The sequence below is a fragment of the Varroa destructor genome, unplaced genomic scaffold, assembly GCF_002443255.2.
Source record: "Varroa destructor unplaced genomic scaffold, Vdes_3.0 BEIS01000002.1, whole genome shotgun sequence".
Classification (NCBI taxonomy): domain Eukaryota; kingdom Metazoa; phylum Arthropoda; class Arachnida; order Mesostigmata; family Varroidae; genus Varroa; species Varroa destructor.
This window is the reverse complement of record NW_019211455.1, coordinates 8855657-8870108: the sequence shown is the minus strand read 5'-3', so window position 1 is coordinate 8870108 and position 14452 is coordinate 8855657. Positions and strand designations below refer to the sequence as shown.

General features: G+C 39.7%; 2 protein-coding genes and 1 long non-coding RNA gene across 4 annotated transcripts; 1 reads left to right on the top strand and 2 right to left on the bottom strand.

The window, feature by feature from the left end:
* Positions 1 to 1336: 1336 nt before the first annotated feature.
* Positions 1337 to 2320, bottom strand: Elp4 (Elongator complex protein 4). Its single transcript, XM_022790632.2, has one exon. It carries the CDS (start codon positions 2318 to 2320, stop codon positions 1370 to 1372), a length of 951 nt encoding a protein of 316 aa, XP_022646367.1. The 3' UTR covers positions 1337 to 1369.
* Positions 2321 to 3194: 874 nt separating this feature from the next.
* On the top strand, positions 3195 to 9743 carry cass (apoptosis inhibitor cassowary). 2 transcript variants are annotated; one of them, XR_015321735.1, is made up of 8 exons: positions 3195 to 3328; positions 4092 to 4273; positions 4554 to 4866; positions 5164 to 5379; positions 5713 to 6054; positions 6723 to 6911; positions 7303 to 7726; positions 9459 to 9743. XR_015321735.1 is itself a non-coding variant. In XM_022790626.2 (7 exons), the coding sequence occupies exons 1-7, from the start codon at positions 3197 to 3199 to the stop codon at positions 7573 to 7575; spliced, it is 1647 nt and encodes a 548-aa protein (XP_022646361.1). In that variant the 5' UTR covers positions 3195 to 3196; the 3' UTR covers positions 7576 to 9743. The 2 variants fall into 2 exon arrangements, 1 of the variants encoding a protein (XP_022646361.1); XM_022790626.2 differs by having other exon boundaries at positions 7303 to 9743.
* On the bottom strand, positions 3271 to 13651 carry LOC147757328 (uncharacterized). The gene is made up of 3 exons (XR_015321751.1): positions 12961 to 13651; positions 4536 to 4998; positions 3271 to 3378 (listed from the first exon to the last, which is right to left on the bottom strand). It is a non-coding gene; the product is annotated as an uncharacterized LOC147757328 (long non-coding RNA).
* Between the last annotated feature and the right edge of the window lie 801 nt (positions 13652 to 14452).

The following is a 14452-nucleotide window of genomic DNA, read 5'->3' as shown; positions in this document are numbered from 1 at the left end:
CTAAACAACCCCAATCAAATGATGAATCAATTGCACAACTGATAAAAGCAAAAAGAGTGACTGTAGTCGTCTGTGGTGGTACGGACAGATCCAGAGATCTAGCAAAATTTGGGTCGAACGAATGACTCTCTCTTGTCAACAATCTCGAGTAGAATCAATAGATCTAAGTGATAACATTCTTCACTTACATAGATTCAATCACAAGAATGAATATATGTCTCTACAGGTATAACACTTGCACTTCGAAGAGTCGATAGACTGGTAGATAAACTTTTGGGTCCGAAATCACCCAGTTTAACAGGACATGCTCAAATCCAATCATTGAAACGACTTCTAGTCATCGGATTTAGTTCTTATCGAAAATATAATTAGTAATTCTCTTTTAACTTTGAGCCCGTTTTAAAACTGGGTTGGGTGACTGTAATTCCATATTAAAGTCCGCAAATTTTACAGCATCCACATTGATCAGACCAATATCATAATTATATATGAAATGAACTAATTTTTTACACCATTTTGTGCAGAAAGTGAGATGTATAAGGGGCTCGGTGCATGAGTTATACGCCTTGTGTGTACGCATGTACAGACGATTTATTACCTTTTTTTTTTTGCAATCACATGCAAGCTTTCACTTTTAATACGATTTCTTCACAATCAGCAAAATTACCGGTTGCAAAAATGCTTAGTAAATTCGATTTCAAAATAATTCATTTTTTCTTTTTAACACAAATTCACAAACATGTCATCTGACAATGTATCTGTACAAAAAAAAAGAAACTTGTGCATGATAAAAGACTTGAAACGGACCATTACACTCGGCAGTTAGGGACCTTGTTCTGTAACTCTATTAAATTAATCCTCCTAATTTAAACAAATTTTAAGACTTAGGCGCCAATTAAAATCTCAAGCTGTCAGACCAGAGGCACCACTGAAGGCCATGAAGGTACACAAAGAATGCAATAACTAATAATGGTTATTGATATGTATACAAATTAATTCGAAGAAAAATCTAGTTTTTCTTCTTAAAAGCATTTCAGGTTCGTAAAATCCCTGACATGAACATAAGATGTTCATGTCAGGGATTCATGAAAGACTAAACATAACGACAGGACTTCCTCGACTTCTCTGTCATTTGTGTTTTACAGATGAAATCAAGCCTCCTCTATTAAGGTTGCTAATACCTCCAAAATATATTAAACACCTGCAGCAAAATAATGGCAATAAATAACCAGGTAAGCCGGCAGCTTAGAATTTATCGAAAACTTAAAATAATTTAACTATGAATATAAAATACCTATCTTGAAAGCTGCTAGAATAAATAAAAAATAAATCATAATACTCAAAAGATACAATGATTTTTCTTATTTATTTAGAAATCAAGTGCTTTGCTGCCACCAGATGTCTGGCAACTCATCGTTAGAGCCGGAGCTGGACCACCAGGGCTCCCCAAATCGGGAGGCATATGAAGTCGTTCAATGGCGAAACGTCGCCCAGTCTGGTGGAAAATGTACTCTGTCGACTCAGGCCGGTGGCTAGTTACTGAATTGATTTCCGCGAACTTATCTAAGGAAAGTAGTCCGTGATAGTTTTTATATAACGGATTGGTTTGTCGTTCAGCGCTTGAAAAAGCCACCAGCGAGATAGCGCAGTCTGCCATTGCAAAAAGCCGACGAAAAGAATCGTCGTCTAGACAAGCTGGCACCGACACCCAACACACGACGTTCTCATTACGCGCCAAGACCCTAAGGCTACGCAGGAACTTATGGTCTACGAGCAACCCAACGGTTACGGCTACCCGGAGAACTTTGCCTTTTGATATGTTTGAAGCCACTAAACATAAAATTTCTGCTGGTGTTTTCGTGACCGCGTTACAGGAATGAACATCGGCTCCCTCTAATTCCTCGGGCCGGATAGGTAGGCCATAATCAAATACATGGTTTGTCTCAGCTTCTGGAAGGCTTTCGACTTCAAGTAAACGCTCGTAACGAAAGGCAATCTTCATCTTGTCCGTAATGCCTTGTGGCTTAGCATTGGATCGCTCGTAGGCGACTTTGCGCGGTAACTCTTCAAACCTCAGGGTTGATTCCCCATTAATAACAAATATTCTCTGTCCGTGGGCAATGCCTTCAGCTACAAAAGCTTTCATTAAATGGCGCCCGTATACATTGTGAGTATCCTCGGCGAGAAGTAGAGTTGATCCTAAAGGAATACCGCCTCCTAATAGAGGATCAAGTTGAGGAATGCCAGTGGAAGTTGTAGGCACTGTGCCCGGTCGAACTCCAGCCAAGACATTCGGAAAGGAGCGTCTTTGGAAACTCATAGCTCCTGAGTTTCAATCAGCGTATAAGCAGCACCACACGGCACACATAAGCACCAGATTGCCTTTGCCGCCTTTTTCATTGGGTCCAACGTATTCTACTTGTTAATCGTAAAATCTATTATTGCATATCGGTTTTCGGTTTGTTTGACATGGTACCACTCGGCTATGCACTGTTATTCATGCTCAAGCTGAGCGACGAATGAGGTCTCATGTCGTTACGACAGCATCGACTAATGGCAGTCCCTTCGAACAAGCAGATAGGGTTAAATAAGGGTGCCTGTATACGCACGTATCTTGAGTTAATTTCACGAAACAGGTAACAAAGGATTACTTGTCACACAAAGAAAATGAACATACGCGAAGTCTGATTTGAATTCATCAGCCGCGCTAGCAGGTAATGTGATTTCCAGAGCTCACAAGCAGACAGTCGTACCGGAAATAAGTTGTGCGGGCTGGACTGTTTACTTTAACAGGATTCAAGGGCAGGCTAAAGTTCCAACTTCTTATACAGAATTTATTTTAGGTGCCGTTGTACAGCTTTTGACGGGTATTCCTATAAATGTATATCTAAATCTTTAATCTCTAGTAAAGTCGTGTGAACAGCGTATATACTACTTCAGTTTGAAAATTGCCGCCACTAGGTGTGAAGCACCATCTTGTTTTGATGAGGGAGTACTCTCCCTCACTGCAGGGTTTAGCATTTATCTATATAACGAGCGTATCGGTGTTAGTGAAAAAAGCGTTGAATGTTGCAGTTGTTCTATTTTGCATGGCTTTTGTGTGAACTCCTTCATTCGTCATCGCTCTAAGCATTGTTTTTGTAGAAGGGAGTTTTTTTCTTCGTTCATTAGCAGCTAGCTGTGCCAATTTGTCACCATGGCTGATAAATTAGATCGGCTCTATAAACTGTACGACGATCTTGCCAAGGCAGAAAAGGAGGGAAAACTTACCGAAAACTCAGCCATCTACGAGACCATTATCTCCAGAGCCGCTACTGGTGACTCACAGGTACGCACATAGTGACAGCAGGGTTTTTAACGTGACCAACTTGAGCTCATCTGAATTCAAAATATAAAGAGCACAGAGTTATAATCCGTAAGTATAATGCATGCATCAATGTTGTGTAGGTCTGATCCGCAGAGGTATGATTTGGGATTAGTCCTGCTTTTTGCGTTAGTAATAGTAAAGCATGCTTACTTTCCATGGGAAATAATACGTTAAATAATACGCATCACCAGTCAACACTCGTGTCCAACTGCAGTTCGACCGGCAAATTTTAACGGAAATAACTTATCGTTAGAATGTAAATTTCGTTTGTAAAGTTCGATCCAAAGTTTTGGGTTGAATTCGGTCTAAGCTTAGAATTGTTTATTAGAAAGATTCAATTTAATGTGATTGACTGGATCACCTGAACGCTTACATGATAATAATAATTTTTGTTTAGACATTTCGTTTTATTTGTACGATTTTTACAATTCACGAGTTAGATCAGTTTATACTATCAGTCCAATAAAAATCGAGTGCCTACGGTTTCAAGTTCTTATTTTTAAGATTTTGCAGTTTTTTTGTTTAATGAAACGGTTTAGTATTTTCTAAGCTCATTATTTCTATTAACAACCTTTATTGTTATTAGACCATGCTACAATTTCTTTTAAATTTCATAAATAACTCAAGTACTTTGTCTGAATAGAAGAAGGCTTACTATATGCTTTAGTCTGAGTATATTTATGGACTCATTGCAAAACACATTACTATTATCTTTGAATTTTAGGAAAAGCGATTAGTGTCGCAGTTTATTGCCAAATTTTTCAAGCATTTTCCGACTTTAGAAATCCGCGCGGTAGAAGCTCAGATCGAATTATGTGATGACGCCGATATTAACGTTAGAAAGCAAGCAATTCACGATCTTCCCTCGTTTTGTGCGAAGGGAGCAGACGATCCTTACATATCAAGGTAAATGAGAAAATATTATAATTCGTATAAATTACATATATTATTCTTGGTTAAGTAACTATGTGAAAAAGCTCAAACAATAGGAATAATTTTAAAAGTAAGCTAAGTAATAGCGTTGAATACATACGATGGAATCCGTTATTGTTAATAATCACTATACATTTCACAAACCTCACGCAGGGTGGTGTATCCATTTTATGAAAGCTTAAACCCCTTAATAGAAATCGCAACTTACATTGCTTACTAACATGAACAAACGTACTTGTGTCAATTAATGCAGGATCGCGATTGTTCTTTGTCAACTACTAACAGTTGAGGATCGCGGAGAATTGGCTATCGTCGAGAAGTCCTTAAACACACTTCTCCGCCAATCGGTTCATGCAACTGTGAAGGGTGTCGTTGGCCAAATGGTTTCTGCTACCTGTGAGGATAGTATGCGGGATGCTTGTATTCGTTTTCTTGCCTCGAAAGTCAATCTCAAAGCGCTTGACAGTGAGACAGAGCTTATGCTCATTGAAGAGGCCGGCAAAGTGGCAGCCCTCGTCGGTGGAGAGGAGTTTGTGCTGCTGGTTAAGCTCCTCAATTCATTAAAGGTAGATTGTACATTTTGGCGTCTTCTCGAACAAGTTAGAATCTATTTAGCAAAGTGCCAATGTATCAGCTTCCAATACGCATGAATTTGATTACGTGGAATTGTTCGTCGGTAACTTATCTTCAAGTATACTCTGGAAAAACAAGATAAAAACGATCACTTGTATGATTTGGGTTATCAAAAAAATTCTTGCTTATTATCTCGAAACGTATTCAGTGTTAAATACGCTGTGTGATAAATAGCCCCGTCGCTTCACAATGTAAGAAAGTAGTACGACTAACCACGGTTTCGTTTGCAGATCTCCCGTCAAGTATCACAACAGAAATCCATACTGAAAATGATCTCGGATCAATTGCAACTGACGGTTCCAGTGCCTGCCGCCCCCGATGCTAACCAGCTGGTTAAGCTAACCGTCTGTCTACCGTTGGCATTGCCGTTGTTCTCGCCATATGCTACATCCTTGCCGTATGTTGCCTATCTCGTCAACACATTTCTACCCACCACAACACTCGAGGTACAGTGTAAATTCTCGATGATAGTCTATAATCTTTTACGATGTGTGAGTGCACTTGAACAACGCCAACAAATATTATTTATTAGTGTTCTTTGTGTATACTTACACATAATAAATTTACAACGATATTCCTCATCGATGGTTATTTGAAGTGCTCCCGCTAAAAACGTCATAACAAGAAGCAACTCAGAATAGATTTAGGCTCATATGTACTATAAAGACGGCTGAATACGATCAGTCGGTTTAAATTGACCTACCGTAAAAAAAAATCCGAAAATATTTGCCTGTCGGTATGATATGGATGATTTAATAATTTCGTCAATATATCTACAGGCCCCTGAAAGTCTGGATATTCTAAAAGTTCTGGCGCAAATGGCGCCACATGCTCTTAAGCCAACTGACGGCTTGGACAATTCGTCAGCTGTTGCCGGAGAACCAGCCGCTGAAGTGAGCGAAGAAGACCAAGCACGACGACGTCAGCTAGATGGACTTGTCCAGGGACTGTTCGCAAAGGTCTGCGAACTCCTGCCTACGGTGCCGGCAGACGACGATCTTGAGAAGGATCCGGAGCTGCCATCGCTACAGCTCAGCCATCTCGAGTGCCTCCTGTTCACGTTTCATAGCATCGCCAGAAAGATTAAACCTACTGCACTTGATGACGAAGTTGTTCTTAAGGTAAGCTTAGGTTCAGCTTAGGAATTCAGTGTTTGGCTAAAAAAGTGAGAAATTAAATTTAGCTGCAATACCTTTGTGCAATCTTAAGCTTTTATGAGCTTCAAGTTTATAGATTTAAAATCGCAGTTAGATATTTATATCGCAGTTTTTTGCGCTAAACAATATCAAGTATGACTTGATTATAACTGAGTGATGTAATGCATTAATTAGTCCTCAGATGATTATGTTATTCAGTGCAATGACATCGAAATTCCCTAATAAATTCTAGTTAAAAAAAAACTTGGTTGCGTTTAACTCAACTAAGGCCTGAATTTATTAGGATTGTCGCAATCCAGCTGATGGGTAAGATTCGGATGTAGTTAATATTGAGTTTCTTGGCCGTTTATGAGCCATTGCAGCCAGTGCATTTCGGAGTGAAAAGAAGTTTTTGAATGCACGCGGTGTGTACGCATTGTGGTTGGTATAAAACTGACGTCCATTCTATCCTGCTGCGTTCTAAATTGCAGCATTTTCACCTTAGGATTTGTTTTTATATCGATAATTTCATTTTGTAACTTGCGAGAGGTGTAAATAACAACAAAGGTCGGGTTCTTGGTTCACGCAATTAGTGTTTTCTTGAAGCCGAATACTGTAGCTGATTCACGAATGCATTAATCTACCTGTGGTAGGATGTCCGGCAGCGATTGCAGTATCTGAACCGAGGTCTACAGGCAGAAGCCAAGAAGTTCAAAGGACTGATTGCACAGGGCATAAAGCTTGAGACGGAAAAGAAGCGCGCGCTCTTTCTTGCTCTTAAAACCACCTCGAACCTGACAGCCTTTATTAAGGATTGGTTTCATAATCCACCTACATTTAAGGTTAGTTCATTTCGGTATAGAATAATTCCACAAATATTCTTTTTCATCGGCATAGCAGTAGATTAAGAAAATGAAAAAGAGAAAGAAGTTAAGAAGAAGATATAAAATAACACTACACTCTGTGTATTGGCGTAAACAAAGTGTTACAATGTTCCATATCAATTTCTCAGGACAAGTATAAAAAACGTTGTGGTTTGTACAATTCCATTAAATTAACATGCAATACTTATAAGACTTTCTGTATGATTACATAAATGATACTAAAAGCCGCTTCTAGGTGTTTGAGGCAAAGTGCCAGTACTTCAAATATGTCGTAGTTCACTCATCTTGATCATGTTTTGGCTATCAGTAAAAATTTACGTCTTATGTTAATCAATTTAATTTTTTGCAGACCAACGTCACCCTTTCATGGCTACAGACTGGGTCAACTAAGGGATCTGATGGCAAAAAGCAAGCAAAGGACGGTATCAAGGCAACGCCTAACGGGACCGGCAGCGGGAATCAGGAAAACAAACGTAAAGCAATTGTTTTCGACAAGGAAGGACCCACACCGGCTAAGAAAGCCCACCGAAATGGCAGTAGTAGCAACGGGGGCGGCAATAGGCCTGGTCGCCAACTATACCAGGCGCCCCGTGGAGGAGGCAGATTCAGGTCGAGGTGGTGAATTGAATCAATGAGTGCATAGATTCGAAGGAACAACTACTAGTGTGATTAGGAAATCCACACTTAACGATTACCTCCTGCGGAGGTTTGGGCCCGTGCGGTTGGAATCAAGGCCGAGCTTCTGGTGCGTTTCGGTATTCATACAATGAGTGGTAAGTATAGCACCGAGTAAATAAGGTGACAGCGTTGTTGGGCGGCTGTATTAGTCGAAATCAGTTCATCTGGGTAACAAAGACGCACCTGGTGTCTATTCGTTCCGTAAAAATCGCGCGTCCTGCCGACGAATACGGTTCCTGTGGTACCTTATTTCCGTTTCACATCTGAAGGACCTTAGATCTTAGCCCGTATGAGCTTTCTTTCCATGATGGTTGGGATACTTTGTGTCGATATACGACTTTCTTTAGTTTTGGCGGAATTTTTTTGCTCTGCTAATTTTGCGATTTATCAAATTGGTGAGTCCTCACCAGTCAAGTATACTTTTTTTCGTAGCCGCCTGGCAGTTGCCAGTTCCTTAAATCCGATGATATGGGACAACGAGGTTGCCAGAGGTATTAATAGAGTTGTAGTGTACTACATTGATCTGATTGGAATATTCACAAAGGAATTATGTTTGTTAAGTTACTAGGTTCAAATTTAAGCTTTGGTTTTTTTATGTGGGTGTATACCCATTTTTTGGGATCGATTGCGCAGTGTTTGGTATAAGATTTGGTCGTCTAAGTGTTTGGTATAACATTTGGTCGTCTAAATGACCCGAAACAAATGAGACTATATCAAGGAAATGATTTTGCATAGCAAATGCATACACTCTGACAACGTTGTCGAAATAATCGCTTCTCACCGCACCAGTGAGCTTATTGTTACTTATATACCTGTTTATTTATTTGTCAATATTAGTTTTTTTTAAAACGGCATAGGTCATCATTTTACTAAAACTATAAGTTAAACCGTTTTTTGTGTGCTACCATTTATTCATCACACTAACCTCCTTTTGCATCCTTAATGAATAAATCCAAACAGCGCAGAGCACACACTTTATTCATAAAGACGACACATAAGCTGTGTATCACTATTTGATTGCACGCAACAGGCATTCGCGATTTTACTTAAAAAATTAGCCAAGGCGTGCCCCGCCCATCTGTACATCCCTGTACATAGGATACGGCGTTAGGCGTTTAATTTCACTTCAACGTAGAAAATTGTTGTTGATTGACAGCACTGCGTGATAACTTCTCTCAGGATTGATAATCTGCTTCAGGCACAGAGCGCACATTTTCCAGAGATATATTACTACCAAAAATAAATGGTCAAATACAGACAGACTTCCTCACGGCAATAGCATAAGCGCGGGATCGTGTCGTCTCCTTTCTCTATCTGTGAGTTGAGGTGAGAATAAAATTCACTTTATCCAATACACGTATTATTTAAATAAAGCGGGACTGTTCTACTGAAGGCGATAACAGTAGTTCCTATCGCTCTCCGTGATATCAATCATAGAGTACTATTCTTAGAGGATCGCTATACCACTTCGTCGATTTCATCATCAACACGAAACCAATACGTAAAATTGGTGTCCCTATATAATATAATAATTGAAACATGTGTGTGTCCTGTCGTAAAAGTACTCAAGCATAACGGCTACGGGGAAACCATCCCCAAAAAAATCAGATGGTGAGAGTTCGAGGGCGCAGGCCATCATGTAGCACTTTGATTGTCGTAGCGAGAACTAGATTTGAGTGTTGGTGATGTCAGGCAACGGTGTAAATACATCGTCTGGAATAAGATGATATGAAATACAATTTCTTTTCTGGTGATCAAAAGGAGCAGGTTAACCGTTAAACTATTTCCACAGGGACTATTTGCGAAATGCTTTTCTTCCCTTGACAGTTGATCTGTAATCCCGTTACACTTAATTTTCAACGAATACTATCACGGGGTTCGCCACTTGCTACCTGCATCAGCAAAATGGATACAATCCCCGAATTTTGAAATTTCGCTATAACGGAAAAATATAATTATGACTATGGCAGCTTTGTGTATTCTTCGGCAGAATTTCACAAAATTAGCAATTATGTCCAATATGTTCAACAATTTGCAGCGACAAATGGAAACAATCTTTTCATGTATATGCTACCGACTCAATAAAGACTATGTCACGCTAAGTATTTATGAGGTAATTAGTGTTTTTATTCATTATATGCTTACCGCGCCCAACTTTAGTAGTATTAACTAAAGCTCCTTCAGGGCCTCCATTATTTTTACAGGCATTCTTGGCTTACTTATCGTTATCTGATCTATTAAGCGGTTATGAAGTTAAAATACAGAATGAAGCTTTAAAAAAAAAGCTTCACTCTGTATTTTTAGCTATGAATATTGGTTATTCAGTAAGTAGATAGGATAAAAAAAAAATAGAAGAGTTTAGGGATACGTTATGATTCAGGTACGGGCAGTCTAATGGAATGCCTAACAGCGATGTCGGATGTAAAAAAAAAGAGGGTAGAAAACCTTTAGCCGCTTACTGATGTTGTCAGGCTTCAATCAGCGGTCTAGTTCATCACAGGTGTGTGGCAATGCGAGGCTTTCTGGCATGTCGTTTGCCGCAACGTTAACTACCACAACAGCTGTCGACCAGATATGCATCGTACATGTTCACCTTAGCCTTGCGATGGGCGGCGAGCGCAGCTAATGCACTGACCGCGAAAAAGTTACGTTTAGGTCCATCTTAAAATACTGCAATTGCTTTCTCTTAAGTTTAACCCCAAATACGAATAGGTTACCGGTACTCCTATTCATGCAATTTACGAAAAGGCGACACTTTAAGTAGTAATCCTTTATGACTTTACCTTTAGTTGGCAGTTAAAGCACAGGAACCAGTGAGCGCTTCAAAATCAGCTGGAACAGCTCCGATCAAGAATATTTCGCTTACAAGGATTATAAATTGGCTTACATAGCAGGTACTTAGTCAAATCCAGTTTTGCGGTACCTAGTAGTTATCTCATAAAAATTAATATTAAATCCAGTTTTGTTGTAATGAGTGTGGGAAAATAAACTCTTCGACAGCCTTCGGTGTTACAGTGACTTCCGTATCTAGAGACCACCACAGTAGGCGAAACCTGATGAAGGCGATTTCTTCATCGCAAAAAGATGTCGCAGAGTAGCAGCTCGCCTAAAAAGATGCCGTATTTTGAACGCTCAATTGGGAAGGGAGGGAACAAGTGTTATGATCGAACTTAGGAACGGAATAATGATTATAACTGACATTTTCTAAACGCGCAGATAGCACTGAATGCGTCATTTATATGATAATAGTTCAATTCTAAACGTTTAACGATTTGCATCGTTAATTTCCTTGAAGCTACTTAAGTATTTGTTTTTTTCATGAAGAAATGCCTCAGAACCACTCGCACATCAGCGCTTTAAAATCACTTTGAATAACTTGGAATAACTGAAGTAGTGCGGTGCGGGTGCCCAAGTGAGCGTCCCGTCGGTCTAGTCTAATGTTCTTTTTACTTCGGAACTTTTTTTTATGGGAGAATGCTCAATAAAATGATCCTTCGCAAATGTCCCAATTACGCAACTCATCCAAAACTAGTTCATGATACCGCTCTGACTACTGAGTCAGTTATCACTGAAGCTGCTTATGAGTTCGAATGCGATTGCTCCCTATTTAGACGTATATAGAAAATATTACGGTTAATATTAGTGTCTTACCTAATTTTCCAAGAACTTCAGCCAGCAAGCATCTTTGTATTTTAGGTCATAGGATTTTCTTTTCCCATTCCTCTTCTTATTCTGATAGAACAGAATCGTTTATCCTCCTGTTAGCGTTTCATTTCTAACCCTGCTACATAAATGTGTCGAGCAAATAAGCATGGGAGAACAGATTCAAGTCATTCAGACAGGACCGCCATATTCACCAGCCTCAAAAAGCTTGAAGGATGTCATTATTAATTTATAGTTTCGGGATGAACAGCACACACAAATATCGCCTTTTTTAAGACTTATATGCAAAATATTTGGCCTCGTGTGAATGAATTTTAATAAAAGGTGAATAGTTTTGGAATCGTGTTAACGACTCCAAAAAATAAGCCGAAATAATCAATGAAGCTGTTGCTTTTGTACCGGAGTCTATAGTTCCTCAAAATCAGCGTACCTTGATATCGTACAAAATATAAACAGGTACAGTAGGTACCGCCTTGAGTGTACGGTTCGAAAAGAAAGAAATTGTCAGAATTGTGCTAAAAATAGGGGCTTTCAATTAGCGTCTACCATATGATAGAGGTTCTATACCTAACTTCTTGTTGTAAAAATTCAAGACATGCAGCGTCACTACGGCGAGCAATCGCAACATTGTGGCGGGATGCGTCTGACTTAGAGCAAACAGGGACTACAGTGGCAGAGAATGATAGGTTGACGACAACCATTCGTGGCATTCCACAAGAAACGCGTTAATTTTGGTTAAGACTGAATGCAGATGGGGAAGCGGTAGTGGCTTTCGGTGAATGCACAACGGTGTGCTGCAATCAGATTTCGCACAGAGGTAAAGCTATGCAAAATCAACAGATTGTTTAGCTTAATTAGCACAGCGCATGGTAGTTTTAAACTGATACTAGAGAAGTCCAATCTATAGCTATCCATCATAAGTCTGTATAATATACTAGATATAATTTATAATAAATCTAATCAGTCCCTATACTTCTAAACGTATAAATGACAACCAGCGAGATTATCCCGGGCGCCATTAGCACTTATGACGAATGAATTTGATAAAAAGATGGAAATCTTAGTAGCGGCGTCGCTTTTAACTTCGTCGACAAAAGCAGCAAACCTAGAGGTTGCATTTCCGGTAACATTAAACATGTTTTATAATAGCACGAGCAAAATATATGAGCTATGACAAAACATACGCTAGTTGGGATTAAATAAAGGCAATATCTAATGTCATGCCGTTTAGCACGTGGGAAGCCATTTATGGTTTGTATTCTTGAAGCGGATGTACGGCCAATGATAATGAAGCTGTACGTCGATCCAGACTTAGTTTGTGCAGCAGATAGAAAACGTAGTGGCGGAGAGTATAAGTAATCGAGTCATTCTTTACGCCAAGGCTTTGGGCTCTTCTGAATTCGATATGTAATCATGAAAAATTTTTTTTAACAAACCCCGGCAGACACTTACTGTATTCACTAAATATGCGTTTGTAAAACTCGTCTTTGACGAGATTATTCGTTTTGTTGACGTATTCGTACTACTCGCAATTATATTGAAGCAGACAGGCTCAGCTTTGTCGTTGGTCGGCGGGAACGAGCGCTTCGCAGCTGCCTACTCTGATCTAGCCGCAGACATGTAATTATTATATGAATATTACAATGTTTACAGTATCCTCTAGTACCTTGTACGCCGATTTCATGTTGCACTGCGTAGACCTCGTCACATCAAGTGGGATTCCATTATTTTCAAAACCGATTGGCATGCTTAACTGTTTCGTCCGCCACCATCGGAGGCGTCCTTTATAACGAGTTTGCATGAGACATCAGACCCGCGCAACCAGGCCCCAGCTGTGTCGAAGCATATCCTTCTGTCGTCGCAGTACTCGTTGTGAACATGGTTGTGCATTCTGCTCAATAATGTTGAAATCGACTTTTTAAATAGCGCATTCATAGTACCTTGGTTAACGATGAAGGAAAAAGATTTTCCTCAGCTTTTCTCCGCAGGTCGGCATACGTCGCAGCCGTGTATGTGCTTACTGCTCTAGTCTATATCCGGTCTAGAAAACAACGCACAATCAGCGGGCATACAGTTTTATTGACGTCTGGATGGTCCCTATGGTAGGTTGGAAACACCAAAATCTCGGTTAATTTTGGCTAAACTAGTCGTGATCTTTTCGGACTTGTTCGACGTAAAATATCTTCCTTAAAGATGGACCCACTCTTCTCGAAATGCTCGTATTATCGCCGTTCACCAACGACTGGTTAGTTGACGTGCTATGATTAATTTACTGAAAGTGGTATTTTTAATGACAGGCGTATGAGTTTACAAATGCGCACCATGGCCTTTGAGCTTCACAGTGCCAGTATAACTGGAGCCTACCACTCTGGTTTATATCGTTTTGAACATCATAATTTCCATTTGCGGACATTGGGCGTTACGCTCTCCCTCTAAGCAGCGATGGCGTCTAGCATTCCCTCTTTACTGCATATACGGGAGAAGGTATCAGGTTTTTCTGACGTATAGCCTTGGACCACTTGAACGTCGGGTTTCCCAAACCGATTAGCTCAAACCGCTGTGGTAAAGTTTGTAAGAGTAGCTAATTTCACGGTTGTTTGGATATTAACCAAGAACACGCTGGGTTCCAGCTTCAGTGCCAACTCATCCAGCCATGCTTGTTAACAAAGTCAAGCCATTTGAACGTTTCTGCGTTCTACGAATAGTGGCTAAGAACCATTCCGGCAGGTCGATCTTCTCCAGAAAAAGCATTAGATTTTCCTTAAAGCTTTCCCATGATTTTGATTTCCACTATGACGAATTTGTTTTGTTTTAGAAGGCACAGGCTTTCTTCTAATACAAAAAATGGCGAATGAATGCATTACTATTACGACAAACAACCTTCCAAAATATGTTTCGATTTAAATGCCGTACTTTATATGTATATACGTATGTTGAACTCTACGTAAATAAGCAAAGACACACAGACTAGATCTCTCATACTTAAGATTTTCTTTATTTAAAGACATACATGTCGTGTGTATGTTGATGGCGCGACTACCTTTGGCTTTTTCAACAAAAAGCTTAGCCGTCTATGTCACCACACCAATGTTTTATTTACATTTATACACTCAAGTTATGCTACGTCGCTGCCTTGTAAATAAGAATCGACCGAATAT

Bases quoted from the DNA above. Each gene is read 5' to 3' on its own strand.
- Elp4 (XM_022790632.2), bottom strand. From the start codon at position 2,320: ATGAGTTTCCAAAGACGCTCCTTTCCGAATGTCTTGGCTGGAGTTCGA.
- cass (XM_022790626.2), top strand. From the start codon at position 3,197: ATGGCTGATAAATTAGATCGGCTCTATAAACTGTACGACGATCTTGCC. The intron at 4,867-5,163 runs GTAGATTGTACA...TTTCGTTTGCAG, and splicing joins AGCTCCTCAATTCATTAAAG to ATCTCCCGTCAAGTATCACA. The intron at 5,380-5,712 runs GTACAGTGTAAA...ATATATCTACAG, and splicing joins TACCCACCACAACACTCGAG to GCCCCTGAAAGTCTGGATAT.